General features: G+C 48.7%; 1 protein-coding gene and 1 long non-coding RNA gene across 3 annotated transcripts in view; both read right to left on the bottom strand.

Annotated features, from left to right (window-relative positions):
- Positions 1 to 460: 460 nt before the first annotated feature.
- LOC116981782 lies at positions 461 to 1,401 on the bottom strand. Its single transcript, XR_004414292.1, has 2 exons — positions 845 to 1,401; positions 461 to 809 (listed from the first exon to the last, which is right to left on the bottom strand). It is a non-coding gene; the product is annotated as an uncharacterized LOC116981782 (long non-coding RNA).
- A 283-nt stretch (positions 1,402 to 1,684) lies between these two features.
- Positions 1,685 to 18,719, bottom strand: part of LOC116981783 (alpha-2,8-sialyltransferase 8F-like) — a 50,961-nt gene continuing 33,926 nt past the window's right edge. For both annotated transcript variants that reach the window (XM_033034865.1, XM_033034863.1), the window contains 6 exons: positions 17,454 to 17,540; positions 10,257 to 10,343; positions 8,347 to 8,491; positions 6,237 to 6,349; positions 5,033 to 5,125; positions 1,685 to 3,647 (listed from right to left, as the gene is read on the bottom strand). In XM_033034865.1, the coding sequence (XP_032890756.1) occupies positions 3,176 to 3,647; positions 5,033 to 5,125; positions 6,237 to 6,349; positions 8,347 to 8,491; positions 10,257 to 10,343; positions 17,454 to 17,540 (997 nt within the window). In that variant the 3' untranslated portion in view covers positions 1,685 to 3,175. The remainder of the gene's footprint in view (positions 3,648 to 5,032; positions 5,126 to 6,236; positions 6,350 to 8,346; positions 8,492 to 10,256; positions 10,344 to 17,453; positions 17,541 to 18,719) is intronic.

Here is an 18,719-nt window from a genome sequence, read left to right on the forward strand (position 1 = left end):
GCGCCGCACCACGTGACCAAACCGGGTATAAAGCGCGCGTAGTTTTGCAATTTTCCACTGGGAAAATCCTTGCCACGGAGATCGGACTAAGTACCAACGACATTGCAAATGGCTCCCAAAAGAAGCAGGGCCCTCAAGAGCACTTGGCGCGCGACTGTTGTACCGCTAGACGATTTCCCCGCGATAGTCACTACCGGCCTGTCGCGTAAATGACGCGCAAATGACGCCCAAGTGTGACAGGCCCTTTACGCACTTGATTTCTTGCCTATTGTGCCACAGGCAGTGTGAGTCGGTATTCTATACACAGAGAGAGGCACAAAATGGTGGAGTAACTCAGCGGGACAGGCAGCATCTTCTGGAGAGAAGGAATGGGTGACGTTTGTGGAGTGGGGACTCTTCTTCAGGTTACACCAGCACTCTGTGTCCTATTTCTGTACACCAGCATCTGCGGTTCCATGTGTCTAGTTTCACTGTTACTCTGCCTATTCCCTTCAAAGTCCAGACTTAAAGTAAAAACATTCTAGAGGAGCAAATCTCCATATAGAGTCTGAGGAAGGGACTCAACCCTAATCACTCTCTCCAGAGATGCTGCCTGTCCCGCTGAGTTACTCCAGCATTTTGTGTCTATCTTCGATGTAAACCAGCATCTGCAGTTCCTTCCCACACATATCTAAAGACGGGAGGCAGGAGAAAGGGGGAATAGTTTCCTCAGCCTTCTCCTGAGCTTGCCTCAAAGGAGAAGAATATTTTGACTAAGGTAGACAGTATATTCATTGTAGATGGGTCTACTTGATGTACAATGGCTTCCTCTTCCTATTTTGCAGTTCCACACCAACTTCATGACCCATTGACCAAAATTAGTGAGGATAGACAGGAAAACGTCCTCCACGCTGAATCTCAACTCCGATGCCCTTCAAAGATGTGTTATTAGACCTTGACTTTTCTCCCTCTACATTCCTAAGTTCAAAAGTGAAAGGGTCAGAAATAGGCCATTTGGCCCAACGAGTTTATTCCGCCATTCAATGATGGCTGGTCTACCCGACCCTCCTAACCCCATTCTCCTGCCTTCTCCCCATAACCCCCAGCACCCGTACTAATCAAGTCACCACTGTGTGCCCAAGTTCAGCTCTAACTGCACTTACAGGTTTGCAGATGGCTCCACTCCAGACATGGAACACTGATGTCTGCAAGAAGGAGATAGAGAGCTTACTAACATGGTGTCAAGATAACAATCCCTCCCTCAATGCCAGCAAGATGATAGATTGAATTATTAAAATAGCTTCGATCTCCGATCTTGCAGTTATAGAGTCATAGAGTGATACAGTGTGGAAACAGGCCCTTTGGCCCAACTCGCCCACAACGGCCAACAATGTCCCAGCTACACTAGTCCCACCTGCCTGCCCTTGGTCCATAACCCTCCAAACCTGTCCTATCCATGTACCCGTCCAACTGTTTCTTAAATGATGGGATAGTCCCAGCCTCAACTACCTCCTCTGGCAGCTGGTTCCATACCCCCACCACCCTCTGTGGAAAAAAGTTACCCCTTGTATTCCTATTAAATCTTTTCCCCTTCATCTTGAATCTATGTCCTCTGGTCCTCGATTCCCACAATATCTTTCCTATAACATGGTGCCCAGAACTGAACACAATATTCTAAATGCGGTCCCACCAACGTCTTATACAACTGCAACATGACCTCCCAACTTCTATACTCAATACTCTGACTGATGAAGGTCTTCCTGTTACAGAGTTATTCCTTGAGTCCTAACCAATATTTATGTCGGAAACCTATCTGATCTCCCGGTTGCTAAACACTTTAACTCCCCTTCCCATTCCCACACTGACCTTCCTGTCCTGGGCCTCCTCCACTGTCAAGAGTGCGGCCAAACGCTAATTGGAGGAGCAGCACCTCCTTTTTGCTTGGGCAGTGGTGTGATAATTGATTTCTCCAACTTCAAGTAACCCTTGCACCCCTCTCTATGTCCATCCCTCCCACAAAGCCATACCAGCTTCAAAGTAGTCTTGTTGAGCCTCATTGTCTATAATTCATTTTCACCTAGGTCACAGCTAACAATGACGTTTCCTGTATCATTGTTACTTTTTTTGCACATTCATTTGTTCTCCATCTCTCTACATCACCGTCTATATATCCCTCGTTTCCCTGTCCCCTGACTCTCAGTCTCAAGAAGGGTCTCGACCTGAAATGTCACCCATTCCTTCTCTCCAGAGATGCTGTGGTAGCCGCTGAGTTACTCCAGCTTTTTGTGTCTGTCACTGGCTAGTATTACATATGTTTACGGGAGCTGTCTATGTTATGCCCGGCTGCTGGGTTTCCTATATTACAAGGCCTCAAAAATACTTAATTGCCGTAAAAGGCTTTGGGGTATAATGGGAAAAGTTACCAAAATTTTTTTTTTGAAATTATTCACCAATTCTGGAGGACGGAACAGTTAAATGTCACTTAAGGAGCAAAGAGTCCCAAGATTCGGAGAAGGCAAAGGGAAAAGTTGGCTATGCTGCTGGTTCCTTGTGTTCTCCTACCTTGAGATCTTCCTATCACCTACAGGCCCGGCAGCAGAGTTCGCGGCACGGTGGTGCATGCAGCGGCAGAGTTGCTGCCTTACAGTGCCAGAGACCTGGGTTCGATCCTGGCTACGGGCGCTGTCTATATGGAGTTTGTACGTTCTCCCTGTAACTGCGTGGGTTTCCTCCGGGTGCACCGGTTTCCTCCCACAATCCAAAGACGTACAGGTTTGTAGGTTAATTGGCTTCGGTAAAAATGGTAAATGTTTGTGCTGGATGGTGCTGGTGCTTGGGGGTTGCTGGTTGGCATGGACTCGATGGGCCGAAGGGCCTGTTTCCATGCTGTATCTCTAAAGTCTAAAGCCATGAGCTGCTCCTTAGGCCGCCCTCACTTGTCTCCCAACATTGGTCAGTTGTCAATGACCACACGATAATCTCTGGGTGGCCAACAAGTCCAATCATCTAGATGTTCCCCAAATGGAGAAAAAAATCAACGTCACTCAACCAACAGGTACAAGCCACAGGCAATACTAGACCTGAAAGACCCCTCCCGATTGAACGTCAAGCTATCCGAGCCATTGCTTTCACAATCATCTTACTTTGGCCAGCAGTCTAACGTCCTACAGATCTGACGTTAAATGTTGCCTCCGTCCTATGGATCAGTCTGACACTGAGCCATCTGAAGTTTGATGATCCCTTTACTGTGCATATGCAGGAGGTGCTGATACTCTAAGGGCATGGAGTGAATATCGGGCTTGGGCTGCTGATTGTCAAAGTAGTGGTGTGCTATAACCTGCCCGTGTACATTCACCCCGAATGGCCAAAAGCCATAAGCCCGCACTTCTTCGCAGAGTTCGATGGCAATGCTCGTCACCATCAAGCCAGTGGAGAGGCGGTTGGCTTGTACGCCTTTCGCGTTCCAGAAGTCGCTCAGATGCTTCAGGTAAGAGGGGTTGAAGAAGACAACCTCTTGCTTGGCCTGAAAGTCTTGCAAGGTGTAGAGGGCGCGGAAGGAAAGGACGGTGTTTTTGGTGTAGGAGAAGGCAGGCAGGAGGAGGAGAGCTTCGTTGTAGACACTCAGGTTTGTGTAAAATGGCCTTCTCCTGTCCTGGAGGTTTCCGTACCTGTGGAGAGAAAACGCACAGAATCGTCTCATCCAAATTGTTAATGAACAAGAGGGTCTAAAGAGGAGGTACACAAAATTGCTGGGGAAACTCAGCGGGTGCAGCAGCATCTATGGAGCGAAGGAAATAGGCGACGTTTCGGGCCGAAACCCTTCTTCAGACTGATGGGGGGTGGGGGGGGGGGGAGAAAGAAGGAAAAGGGGAGGAGGAGGAGGAGCCTGAGGGCGGGCGGATGGGAGGGTGGGAGGAGACAGCTAGAGGGTTAAGGAAGGGGAGGAGACAGCAAGGACTAGCAAAATTGGGAGAATTCAATGTTAATGCCATACGGACGCAAGGTCCCCAGACGGAATATGAGGTGCTGTTCCTCCAATTTCCGCTGTTGCTCACTCTGGCAATGGAGGAGACCCAGGACAGAGAGGTCAGGTTGGGAATGGGAGGGAGAGTTGAAGTGCTGAGCCACCGGGAGTTCAGGTAGGTTATTGCGGACTGAGCGGAGGTGTTCGGCGAAACGATCGCCCAACCTACGCTTGGTCTCCCCGATGTAAATCAGTGGTTTGAGGAGAGAGTGGTGAATCTCTGGAATTCTCTGCCAAAGAGGATCTCGCCCCGAAAACGTCACCTATCCATGTTCTCCACACATGCTGCCTGCCCTGTTGCCTTCGTGTTCATAAGTGAAAAGGGCCTGCCTCACTCGGCGATTTTTTTGGCGACTGCCGGCATAATTGACTGACGTATCAGGTCACCGAAAAATTTGTGGCGTGACGCGGCGTGTAAATTACGTATCGACGCGCGGCGTTTTTTCAAGTGTGGCAAAAATTTTTTTGTCGCCGCTGGATTTTGAAATGTCTTTTGGCGACCCACCTGATATGATGCCGGCAGTCGCCGAAAAAATCAACAAGCGGGGCAGGCCCTAAAGGAGGAGAATTAGGCCATTCGGCCCATCAAGTCTACCCCGCCATTCAATCACTGCTGATCTATCTTACCCTCTCAACCCCATGCTCCTGCCTTCTCCCCATAACCCCTGATACCCGTACATAATCAGGAATCTTTCAATCTCCACCTTAAGACTATCATTGACAAGTGTCTGTAGACTTTGCTTTAGAGACACAGCTCGGAAACAGGCCCTTCGGCCCATTGAGTCCATGCCGACATACTACATACACTAGGGACAATTTATAATTTAAATCAAAGTCAATTATCCTACAAACCTGTACGTCTTATAGAGTGTGGGAGGGAACTGGAGCACCCGGAGAAAACCCACGCGGTCCCGGGGAGAACGTACAAACTCCGCCGTCAGGATCGAACCCGGGTCTCTGGCGTTGTAAGGCCGTGACTCTACCCGCTGTGCCACCGTGCCTGCCATGCTGTTGAAGACGGTCTCTCACCTCTCTGTAATGATGCTGGGATTTGCCGTCACCAAGTTGGTTTTCGTTCCAATGTCCTGGGCGTAGGCTTCACCCATGGGAGGGAGATTGCACCTGGAGACCGTAAAACATCAGCGCTTCAGTCCACAAACTCCTGAGATTACCTCCAGTCAAGGTGACACAAAGCATTGTAACAGGCCCTTCGGCCCAACTCTTGCATGTTAACCAAGATCTAATACTATTCCCATTTTCCAGCGTTTGGCCCATATCCTTCGAAACCTTATCCTTGGGTTGGACAGGCTAGATGCAGGAAGATTGTTCCCGATGTTGGGGAAGTCCAGAACAAGGGGTCACAGTTTAAGGATAAGGGGGAAATCTTTTAGGGCCGAGATGAGGAAAACATTTTTCACATAGAGAGTGGTGAATCTCTGGAATTCTCTGCCACAGAAGGTAGTTGAGGCCAGTTCATTGGCTATATTTAAGAGGGAGTTAGATGTGGCCCTTGTGGCTAAAGGGATCAGGGGGTATGGAGAGAAGGCAGGGATGGGATACTGAGTTGGATGATCAGCCATGATCATATTGAATGGCGGTGCAGGCTCGAAGGGCTGAATGGCCTACTCCTGCACCTATTGTCTATGTTTCTATTTTCCATGTTTCTATGTAGGTTAGTGTTAGTGTGCGGGATCACTGGTTGGCGTGGACTCGATGGGCCGAAGGGCCTGTTTCCACGCTGCATCTCCAAAGTCTAAAGGCCTGAGCTGTTCCTTAGGCCATCCCTCACTTTCATGTTCATAAATGATAGGAGAAAAGTTAGACCATTCGGCCCATCAAGTCTTCTATGCCATTCAATCATATCTCTCCCTCTCAACCTCATTCTCCTGCCTTCTCCCCATAACCCCTAACACCCGTACTAATGAAGAATCTATCTCTGCCTTAAATATATCCATCAGCGTGGCCTCCACAGCCTTCCGTGGCAATGAATTCCACAGATTCACCACCCCGACTAACAAAACTCCTCCTCGTCTCCTTCCTAAAGGAACATCCTTTAATTCTGAGGCTGTGCCCTCTAGTCCTAGACTCTCCCACTGGTGGAAGCATCCTCTCCACATCCACTGTATCCAGGCCTTTCACTGTTAGAAATGCGATATACACTTCCCTTGAAGTAGGTCGTCTGCCGATCATGATCCCTGAACTAAAGCTGAACTACGGACTTTGTGAGACTCACCGGAACACGTATTCGGCCGCATCGATGTTGGCGCCACAACTGCTGTTGGTCAATATGGCGCTGTTCCCGATGACCGCGCATCGCTTGTACTTCTGTCTTTGGAGGGGAGTTTCCTGCAGACCAAGAGCAAGCCGTCAACCCCAGGGGGAAGGTGCCCCAACCCACTCCCCGCCCTCCCGCCCGAGCAAACAACATTTGAGGAAGGACATTCTTGCTATGGAGGGAGTGCAGCGTAGGTTTACAAGGTTCGTTCCCGGGATGGCAGGACTGTCATGTGCTGAGAGAATGGAGCAGCTGGGCTTGTACACGCTGGAGTTTACGAAGTTATGACATCGGATGGAAGCTGCATACCAAATCTCGTTGCACTTATGTGCAATGACAATAAAATATATTATTATTATTATTATTATTATTATTATTATTATTATTATTATTATTATTATTATTATTATTATTATTATTATTATTATTATTATTATTATTATAAGGATGAGAGGGAATCTCATTGAAACATATAAGATTGTTAAGGGTTTGGACACGCTGGAGGCAGGAAACGTGTTCCCGATGTTGGGGAAGTCCAGAACCAGGGGCCACACAGTTCAAGAATAAGGGGTGGGCCATTTAGAACGGAGACGAGGAAACACTTTTTCTCACTGAGAGTGGTGAGTCTGTGGAATTCTCTGTCTCAGAGGGCGGTGGAGGCAGGTTCTCTGGATACTTTCAAGAGAGAGTTAGATAGGGCTCTTAAAGATAGCGGAGTCAGGGGATATGGGGAAAAGGCAGGAACGGGGTACTGATTGGGAATGATCAGCCATGATCACATTGAATGGCGGTGCTGGCTCGAAGGGCCGAATGGCCTACTCCTGCACCTATTGTCTATTGTCTAAAACTCCACACCAAGGGCAGGGAGGCAGGAAGTTGCAGGCTCATGGTCATAAGTGATAGGAGCAGAATCAGGCCACTCGGCCCATCACGTCTACTCCGCCGTTCAATCGTGGCTGATCTATCTCTCCCTCCTAACCCCATTCTCCAGCCTTCTCCCCATACCCCCCGACCCCTGGTTGAGACGGAAGGAGAGCCTTATTGATTGCCATAGACAGCTGTGGAGGCCAAGGCAATGAGTACTTTTAAGGCAGAGATTCTTGAGCAGTTCTGGTGTCAGGGGTTATGGGGAGAGGGCAGGAGAATGGGGTTGAGAGGGAAAGACAGATCAGGCACGATTGAATGGCTGGAATGGTCCTGATGGGCCAAATGGCCTAATTCTGCTCCTAGCCCATATGGACTTATGAAAAATGATATGGATTATGGTGATCTTCAAGAGCTGGGATCTCCAGAGGTGGAGCAATGACATGCAGGGACGGTGAACAGGTCAGGCCTGAAGGAGTGCAACGTCTCATGAGATGCATACGGCACAGCGGCAAGCCATTAGAACCTCCAGCACACAGTGCGGGCGATCCAGGTTCAACCCCGATCTCGGGTGCTGTCTGTGCGGAGTTTGTCCGTTCTCCCCGTGACAGTGTGAGTTTCCCCTGGGTCCTCCCACATTCCAGAGACGGGTGGGTCGTCCCCAGAGTGTCGATGAGTTGTGAGTTGGTGGGAAAATTGTCCCACGTGTGTGTGTGTGTGTGTGTGTGTGTGTGTGTGTGTGTGTGTGTGTGTGTGTGTGTGTGTGTGTGTGTGTGTGTGTGTGTGTGTGTGTGTGTGTGCGTGTGTGCGTGTGTGCGTGTGTGTGTGAGTGTGTGTGAGTGTATGTGTGAGTGTGTGTGTGTGCGTGTGTGCGTGTGTGTGTGTGCGTGTGTGCGTGTGTGTGTGTGTGTGTGAGTGTGTGTGAGTGTATGTGTGTGTGTGAGTGTGAGTGTGTGTGTATGCATGTGCGTGTGTGTGCGCGTGTGTGTGTGTGCGCGCGTGTGTGTGTGTGTGTGTGTGAGTGTGAGTGTGTGTGTATGCATGTGCGTGTGCGTGTGCGTGTGCGCGTGCGTGTGTGTGCGTGTGCGTGTAGGAGAGTTAGTGTGTGGGGATCGCTGGTCGGCACGGACTCGGTGGGCCGAAGGGCCTGTTTCTGCACCGCATCTCTAAGCTGAACTAAAACTAAACAGAACGTCAAGCTCACCTTGGGAAACAAAGCATAGATCTGGTGGGTGATCCGTATCTTCCTCTTGGGCTCCCCCTCATAGGTCACCTCTGTGCCCGCCGGGATGTTACTCTGTGTCACCACGCAGTTGTGTGCCGCATCACAGCACCTCCTCAGCTCCCATCTGAAAGACAAGGAACCTGCGGTTACTCGCCAAGACTCATTCAAGCAACGTTGCTGGAGCTCCGAGACCGTGGTCAACTTTGTGCGCTGGAATTGGAGAGGTTGATGCGAGTCAATGCAGATGCAAAACCCAAGGGTGGACTTGGCCAGAAGAAGAGACGAGGAACTGCAGCATCTGCCGCAACTGCAACAACTGCAGCAGCTGCAACAACTACAACATCTGCAGCAGCTGCAACAACTGCAGCAACTGCAACAGCTGCAGCAACTGCAACAGCTGCAGCAACTGCAACAGCTGCAGCAACTGCAACAGCTGCAGCAACTGCAACAGCTGCAGCAACTGCAACAGCTGCAGCAACTGCAACAGCTGCAGCAACTGCAACAGCTGCAGCAACTGCAACAACTGCGACATATGCAGCAGCTGCAGCAACTGCAGCAGCTGCCGCAGCTGCAACAACTGCCGCAGCTGCAACAACTGCAACATCTGCCGCAACTGCAACAACTGCAGCAGCTGCAACAACTGCAGCAGCTGCAACAACTGCAACATCTGCCGCAACTGCAACAACTGCCGCAGCTGCAACAACTGCAGCAGCTGCAGCAACTGCAGCAGCTGCCGCAACTGCAGCAGCTGCCGCAACTGCAGCATCTGCCGCAACTGCAGCATCTGCCGCAACTGCAGCATCTGCCGCAACTGCAACAACTGCAACATCTGCCGCAACTGCAACAACTGCAATCTGCAGCAATTGCAACACTGCAACAACTGGCCGCAACACTACAACACTGCCCTGCAACACTGCAACATCATGCAGCAAGCGCAGCATCACACTGCAGCATCTGCAACAACTGCAACAGCTGCAGCACTGCATCACTGGTGCTGTCTGTGTGGAGTTTGCACCTTCCCCATGTGACTGATGGTTTCCTGTCACATCTTTGACGTGGGGTTTGTTGGTTAATTGGTCCGGTACATTGACCCTAGTGTGTGGGGAGTGATGGGATTTATTACAGAGAATCGTAACAGCGAACTCGGTTGCTGGCTTACATAGAAACATAGAACCAAGTCGGGTAGGCATCCGGGCTTCGAGCCTGCACCGCCATTCAATATGAACATGGCTGATCATCCAACTCAGTATCCCGTACCTGCCTTCTCTCCATACCCCCTGATCCCCTTTAGCCACAAGGGCCACATCTAACTCCCTCTTAAATATAGCCAATGAACTGGCCTCAACTACCTTCTGTGGCAGAGAGTTCCACAGATTCACCACTCTCTGTGTGAAAAATGTTTTTCTCATCTCGGTCCTAAAAGATTTCCCTCTTATCCTTAAACTGTGACCCCTTGTTCTGGACTTCCCCAACATCGGGAACAATCTTCCTGCATCTAGCCTGTCCAACCCCTTAAGAATTTTGTAAGTTTCTATAAGACATAGATTGAGCTCAGGTTTTCTCCCACATCCCAAAAGACATAGGGGTTTTTGAAGATTAATTGGCCCCTCTGTAAAATGCCCCGACTCCCAAATCATCACCTATTCCTTCTCTCCCTGTGCTGGTGGGGCCCCAGGCAACTGCCCAGTGTCCCCATGTGTTTAGACGGCCCTGTCTGTAGGAGGAGAGAGAAGAGAGCCGGGCGATTGCAACTCCACTTCTATGACGCCTGGGTTGGACGGCTAGGCTCTGATGGAGCAGATGGGACAGTATCAACCAGGTGGGCCGAATGGCCTGTCTCCGTGCTGTAAACCCTCAGCGAAAGACCTCACTCGCGCTTGGAGCCGTACCTGAAGGCCTTGGCTGCTGCTTTATGCTGGTGCCATGGGCAATTCATAACATGCGTCACCTTCTTAATGACATCGCCTTCGCTCTGCCTGCAAGACAAAAGGCCGAACAGCATGGAACGTTTAAAGCAAGTATCGATTACTTTAAAATGCACTGCAGTGTCAGGGGCCATGGGGAGAAGGCAAGGGAACGGGGTTAGGAGGGAGAGGTAGATCAGTCATGATTGAATGGCGGGGTAGACTTGATGGGCCGAACGGCCTAATTCCTATTCCTATTACTTATGGCCATTCCTCCATCGACACCAAGATGAGAAGAAACATCTTTCCAGCTTTCACCCCCCCCCCCACTATCCACCTATCACTCGCCAGGCTTATCAGTAGAGGTAGAGTTTCTGCCTCACAACTCCAGACACCTGGCTTCGATCCTGACTACTGGTGCTGTCTGTACGGAGTTTATACCTTCTCCCCGTGACCTGTGTGGGTTTTCTTCGGGAGATCTGGTTTCCTCCCACATTCCAAAGACATACTGGTTTGTGGTCTAATTGGCTCCGGTAAAACTGTAAACTGTCCCTAGGATAGCGTTGGTGTGCGGGGATCACTGGTCAGCGTGGACTGGGCCTGTTGCCACGTATCTCTAAACTAAACACATCCCCCCCCCACCCCCACTACGATCAGTCTGAAGGGTATCTCCTCTCTTCCCTGTGGCCCACCAAGATGCTCTTCCATATCTCTGTGTCTCCCTTTCCCCTGACTCTCAGTCTGAAGAAGGGTCTCGACCCGAAACATCGAGATAAGGCTCTTAAAGATAGCATTGTCAGGGGATATGGGGAGAAGGCAGGAGCGGGTTACTGATTGGGGATAATCAGCCATGATCACATTGAATGTTAGCTTTCATAGCAAAAGGATTTGAGTATAGGAGCAGGGAGGTTCTACTGCAGTTGTACAGGGTCTTGGTGAGACCACACCTGGAGTATTGCGTACAGTTTTGGTCTCCAAATCTGAGGAAGGACATTATAGCCATAGAGGGAGTACAGAGAAGGTTCACCAGACTGATTCCTGGGATGTCAGGACTGTCTTATGAAGAAAGACTGGATAGACTTGGTTTATACTCGCTAGAATTTAGGAGATTGAGAGGGGATCTTATAAAAACTTATAAAATTCTTATGGGGTTGGACAGGCTAGATGCAGGAAGATTGTTCCCGATGTTGGGGAAGTCCAGGACAAGGGGTCACAGCTTAAGGATAAGGGGGAAATCCTTTAGGACCGAGATGAGAAGAAACGTTTTCACACAGAGAGTGGTGAATCTGTGGAACTCTCTGCCACAGAGGGTAGTTGAGGCCAGTTCATTGGCTATATTTAAGAGGGAGTTAGATGTGGCCCTTGTGGCTAAAGGGATCAGGGGGTATGGAGAGAAGGCAGGTACAGGATACTGAGTTGGATGATCAGCCATGATCATATTGAATGGCGGTGCAGGCTCGAAGGGCCGAATGGCCTACTCCTGCACCTATTTTCTATGTATCTATGAATGGCGGTGCAGGCTCGAAGGGCCGAAAGGCCTACTCCTGCACCTATTGTCTATTGTCACCCATTGCTTCTCTCCAGCTAAGCGGCCTGACCCGCTGAGTTACTCCAGCATTTAGTGTCTATCTTTGGTGCAGACCAGCGTCCGCAGTTCCTCCCTACACAGAGTCCATTGTGATTTGGGTATGCTCTTTAATTTCATCAATGTATCTGGCAGTACTAGTCTTGGTGGGGTCTCATGGATATCATTGGCAATGAATGGGAGTAATGGAATAAAAATGATCGCAGAAATCAGGGCGGCACAGTGGCACAGCCGCTGCCTCAGAATGCCAGAGACGCGAGTTCGATCCTGGCCTCGGCTGCTGCCTGTGTGGAGTTTGCACGTTCTCCGTGTGGCTGTGTCCCACATCGCAGAGACGCGCGGTTTTGTAGATTAACAGGGCTCCGTAAATTACCCGCAGTAGGCAGTGGGTGCAACGGTGGGAGAGCATAGAACCAGTGTGGTCGGCATGGACCCGTTGGGCCGAAGGTCCTGTCTTCAAGCTGTATCCTTCATTCCATCAACAAATCAATCAGTGAAAAGCTGGTTGGGTAGGAAGGAACTGCAGATGCTGGTTTACACCGGAGATAGATACTAAATGCTGGAGTAACTCAGCGGGACAGGCAGCATCTCTGGAGAGAAGGAATGGGTGACGTTTGGGGTCGAGGCCCTTCTTCAAACTGTCTGTAGACGGATCTCAGACAGTATGCAGTGCGTGGATGCATGATGGGGGAACAACGTCAGGTGCAAGTCTGAGCAAAATACAATTATCATGTATCTATACACTGTAAATAGACCGATTGTAATTACAAGTTCATAAGTGATAGGAGCAGAAATAGGCCATTCGGCCCATCAAGTCTACTCCGCCATTCAATCATGGCTGGCCTATCTCTCCGTCCTAACCCCATTCTCCTGCCTTATCCCCGTAACCTCTGACACCCGTACTAATCAAGAATCTATCTATCTCTGCCTTAAATATATCCACTGACTTGACCTCCACAGCCTTCTGTGTTGAAGAATTCCACAGATTCACCACCCTCTGACTGAAGAAATTTCTCCTCATCTCCTTCCTAAAAAAATGTGCTTTAATTCTGAGGCTGTGACCTCTGGCCCCAGACTCTCCCGCTAGTATGATCATGCTGGCTAGATCGCAAGCACGCAACAAAAGATTTTTACTGTACCTCGGTACACGTGACAACAAACTAAACCGAACTGAATGGGACACCCATCTCCAAAGGGTCTTCAGAGAGTCTGAAGAAGGGTCTCTCTCGACCAGAAATGTCACCCATTCCTTTTCTCCAGAGATGCTGCCTGACCCGCTGAGTTACCACAGTGTTTTGTGTCTCAAAGCAGATTGGGAACCTTTCCTCGCACAGACTGGGTCACTCCATGTGTGGAACATGAATAGAACATGATGCAGCATTCTCCTAAGCACCTGACTGTAAAGCAATCCTTGTAACAGCTTGCAATACGTTTGAATAACCTTCTCGTGAGAACGTGTGTTTGGATTTGGGTATAGGATTTGAGTATAGGAGCAGGGAGGTTCTACTGCAGTTGTACAGGGTACTGGTGAGACCACACCTGGAGTATTGCGTACAGTTTTGGTCTCCCAATCTGAGGAAAGACATTCTTGCCATAGAGGGAGTACAGAGAAGGTTCACCAGACTGATTCCTGGGATGTCAGGACTTTCATATGAAGAAAGACTGGATAGACTTGGTTTATACTCTCTAGAATTTAGGAGATTGAGAGGGGATCTTATAGAAACTTACAAAATTCTTATGTTCGAGCCTGCACCGCCATTCGATATGATCATGGCTGATCATCCAACTCAGTATCCCATCCCTGCCTTCTCTCCATACCCCCTGATCCCTTTAGCCACAAGGGCCACATCTAACTCCCTCTTAAATATAGCCAATGAACTGGCCTCAACTACCTTCTGTGGCAGAGAATTCCACAGATTCACAGATTTGTGTGAAAAATGATTTTCTCATCTCGGTCCTAAAAGACTTCCCTCTAATCCTTAAACTGTGACCCCTAGTTCTGGACTTCCCCAACATCTGGAACAATCTTCCTGCATCTAGCCTGTCCAACCCCTTAAGAATTTTGTACGTTTCTATAAGATCCCCCCTCAATTTTCTGAATTCCAGCGAGTACAAGCCGAGTCTATCCAGTCTTTCTTCATATGAAAGTCCTGCCATCCCAGGAATCAGTCTGGTGAACCTTCTCTGTACTCCCTCTATGGCAAGAATGTCTTTCCTCAGATTAGGAGACCAAAACCAAAACAGTCGCCGGAAAAATCGCGTAAGTGGGACAGGCCCTTAAGTCCCGCGTTCCAGGTACCCAACAACTACTTACTGCAGATTCTTGTGCCGACCTGCACAATCCTGTTCCCACTTCAACAAGGGAACCCTGTGATAGACACAATAAGCCGGAGTAACTCAGCGGGACAGGCAGCATCTCCGGAGAGAAGGAATGGGTGACGTTTCGGGTCGAGGTCCATCTTCAGATTGGAAAAGCTGGCAATTTGAAGAAAGGATCTCAAACCGAAACGTCACCCATTCCTTCTCTCCAGAGATGCTGCCTGTCCCGCTGAGTTACTCCAGCTCTTTGTGTCTATCTTCGGTTTAAACCAGCATCTGCAGTTCCTTCCTACACAAGGGAACACTATGGACTACCTCCAGGCCATCTCATATCCACCAGTGCATGATCCACATCCCTCTATTCCCTGCATATCCATGAGCCGATCCAAAAGCCTCTTAAATGCAACTGAACTGAACTTTATTTATAGAGCACTTTAAAAACAACCACTGTTGCAACAAAGTGCTGTACATGACTAATCATAAACATAAAACAAAACAATAAAAACATTAAAAGACAGTAAAAACAATAATAGAAACACTAAAACAGGAGCAAAGTCTCATGCAGGGACGAAAGCCAAGGAATAGAAAAGGGTTTTAAGATTAGTTTTGAAAATGGACAGTGAAGGGGCCTGTCTAATGTGCAAAGGCAGAGTGTTCCATAATGTGGGAGCAGCAACAGAGAAGGCTCTATCCCCTCTGAGCTTCCGCTTATCAGCTGACCTGAGGCACCGGACAGGAGCGTAGGGATGAAGCAGCTCAGAGAGGTAATGCGGGGCGAGACCATTTAAAGATTTGAAAACAAATAAAAGAATCTTAAAATGAACTCTAAAGTACACCGGCAGCCAGTGGAGGGAGGCCAGAATTGGCGTTATGTGCTCCCTCTTACGTGTTCCAGTTAAAAGGCCAGCAGCAGCATTCTGGACCAACTGGAGACGTGCAAGGGAAGATTGGCCAACTCCAAAATAAAGTGTGTTACAGTAATCCAGCCAAGACGTGATGAAGGCATGGATTATTGTTTCAAAATGCTGTCGTTCAAGAATGGGCTTCACCTTTGCCAGCTGCCTTAAATGAAAGAAGCTGGACTTAACTACCTCCAGACTTTTTGGGAGTTCTACTTGACCATCTACTTGACCATCTAATTTAAAATCACTTTCCATCTTAAAACTATCGTATCTGCCTCCACGACCAAGCCTGGCATCGTGTTCCAGGCACTCCCCGTGTAGAATACTTGCCCCGCACATCACCGTTAATCATTGTCCCTCTGACTTTAAACCTATGCATGTAATATTAGATTTTTCCATCCTGAGATACGACCCCCTATCTATGCCTCTCATTATTATACGTCTGTCGGGTCTCATATCTTCCGACATTCCACAGACAACAATCCAACAAACATTCCCACTGTGGAACACAGAAACATAGAAACATAGAAGTGCAGGAGTAGGCCATTCGGCCCTTCGAGCCTGCACCGCCATTCGATATGATCATGGCTGATCATCCAACTCAGTATCCTGTACCTGCCTTCTCTCCATACCCCCTGATCCCTTTAGCCACAAGGGCCACATCTAACTCTCTCTTAAATATAGCCAATGAACTGTGGCCTCAACTACCTTCTGTGGCAGAGAAGGTAGTTGAACTGGGCCAAGGTTAGAAGGATGAGGGGATATCTTATAGGAACATATAAAATTATTAAGGGATTGGACAGGCTAGATGCAGGAAAAATGTTCTCCATGTTGGGGGAGTCCAGAACCAGGGACAGGCCATTTAGGACTGAGATGAGGAAAAACGTTTTCACCCAGAGAGTTGTGAATCTGTGGAATTCTCTGCCACAGAAGGCAGTGGAGGCCAATTCACTGGATGTATTCAAGAGAGAGTTGGATATAGCTCTTAGGGTTAACGGAATCAAGGGATACGCGGAGAAAGCAGGAACAGGGTACTGATTCTGGATGATCGGTGCAGGCTGGAAGGGCCGAATGGCTTACGCCCTGCACCTATTTTTTGTTTCTATGTTTATAGTCATCTGCAGCTTGGACCTTGAAAACGGTGCCAAAACCTGGCGGCTTTCGAATATGGTCTCAAGAAGCTACACCGATACACTTTGCAATTAAGCTGGAATTGCATTTATGTCTGGTACTAATTTACTGAACTGTATGCAAATGAAGAAGATCACTGTACCTCCTCAGTACGTGTGATAAGAACCATTGAACCCTTCATTGTTCTTAGAAACATAGAAAAATAGGCAGAAGTAGGCCACTCGGCCCTTCGAGCCAGCACCGCCATTCAATATGATCATGGCTGATCATCCAAAATCAATACCCTGTTCCTGCTTTCTCCCCATACCCCGCAATTCCTTTAGCCCCAAAAGCTAAATCTAACTCTAACTCTCTCTTGAAAACATCCAGTAAATTGGCCTCCACTGCCTTCTGTGGCAGAGAATTCCACAGATTCACAACTCTCTGGGTGAAAAGATATCTCTCTACATCATCCCCTGTATCTCTCGTTTCCTGTTCCCGTGACTTTCAGCCCAGGTTTTTATGTCTATCTTCGATTAAAACCAGCATCTGCAGTTGCTGCCTACACCATTGAACCATTGCTGGGTGTAACATCACAGTTAGAACAGCTCCATTAGAAGCACGGCCGTGGTCCAAGGATACAGCTCACCCCCACCTTCCCAAGGGTACCAGCGATGGACAATGCATACATGAGTCACATCCTGGGAATGACTAGGAATCCTCTACGCATGACCCAGATCCTTGGAATTTACGAGGATGTTGCCAGGACTAGAGGGTCTGAGCTACAGGGAGAGGTTGAGGAGGCTGGGACTCTATTCCTTGGAGCGCAGGAGGACGAGGGGTGATCTTATAGAGGTGTATAAAATCATGAGGGGAAGAGATCGGGTAGACACACAGAGCCTCTTGCCCAGAGTAGGTGAATCGAGGACCAGAGGGGCATAGGTTCAAGGTGGAGGGGGAAAGATTTAATAGGAAGCTGAGGGGCGATTTTTTCACACAAAGGGTGGTGGGTGTATGGAACAAGCTGCCAGAGGAGGTAGTTGAGGCTGGGACTATCCCGACATTTAAGAAGAAGTTTGGACAGATACATGGATCGGACAGGTTTGGAGGGATATGGGCCAAATGCTGGCAGGTGGGACTAGCGCAGCTGGGACATGTTGGCCGGTGCGGGCAAGATGGGCCGAAGGGACTGTTTCGACACTGTATCATTCCATGACTCTAACAAACCTAAAACATAATTAAGAAAAGAAGAAATGAAAGTCTCACCGTTGAATACGAGATGATGTGATCCACTTGTAAATACTTTCACAGTCTGAAGCATTCCATTCTTGTGGGAACAAGTTTAGGAGCTGACTAAATGGGGGGAAAAAGTGTTAATTGAAGGAATGCATTACAAGTGTGTTACTTAATGTTAGTGCAGATTATTATTGTCACCTGTACAGGTTAGTTTAGTTTAGAGATACAGAATGGTAACAGGCCCTTCGGCCCATCGGGTCCGCGCCGACCAGCGATCCCCGCACATTAACACTACAGTTTTACATTAATGCCAGGCCAATTAACCTACAAACAATCCCAATAATCCTTCATTAGCCAAGTATGTTTTGCAACATACGAGGAATTTGATTTGCCGTACAGCCGTACATATAAAAAAGCAACAGAACACAAAACACATTTAACATCAACATCCACCACAGTGACTCCTCCGCATTCCTCACTGTGATGGAAGGTGTCTTTGGAGCGTGGGACGAAAAAGGAGATCTCGGAGAAAACCCACGCAGGTCACGGGAAGAACGTAAAACTCCGCACAGACAAGCACCCGTAGTCAGGATCGAACCCGGGGTCTCGGGCGCCGTAAGGCAGCGACTCTACCGCTGGGCCAGCCTGCCGCCCATTTGGAACGGCACATTTAGAACAACGTGGCTGGAGGGGAATAGTCAGTGCCGGACATTCCTGTAATACAAACATTATTGTCCTTTGCCAGTCCATGCCAGGATCTCATGTGATTTTATGCACTCAAGCGGATCAAGCAGCATCTGTGGATCAAAAGGTGCAAGTTGACATTTTGGGTCAAGACCTTGCATTGGGACTGAGGAGGAAGGGGGAAGCTTGCCAGTGCTCAGGACAGTGGGGAGATGCTGGTCGACAATAAATAAACCAGGTTGGGAGGGGGTGACGTTCAGATATAGTTGGGGAGAGGTTTAGTTTAGTTTGGTTTAGTTTAGAGATACAACCTGGAAACAGGCCCTTCCATGCCAACTTATATCCTATAGAAACTTACAAAATTCTTAAGATGTTGGACAGGCTAGATGCAGGAAGATTGTTCCCGATGTTGGGGAAGTCCAGGACAAGGGGGTCACAGTTTAAGAATAAGGGGGAAATCTTTTAGGACCGAGATGAGAAAAACATTTTTCACACAGAGTGTGGTGAATCTGTGGAATTCTCTGCCACAGAAGGTAGTTGAGGCCAGTTCATTGACTATATTTAAGAGGGAGTTAGATGTGGCCCTTGTGGCTAAAGGGATCAGGGGGTATG

The sequence above is a fragment of the Amblyraja radiata genome, chromosome 16, assembly GCF_010909765.2.
Source record: "Amblyraja radiata isolate CabotCenter1 chromosome 16, sAmbRad1.1.pri, whole genome shotgun sequence".
In the NCBI taxonomy this organism is placed as follows: Eukaryota; Metazoa; Chordata; class Chondrichthyes; order Rajiformes; family Rajidae; genus Amblyraja; species Amblyraja radiata.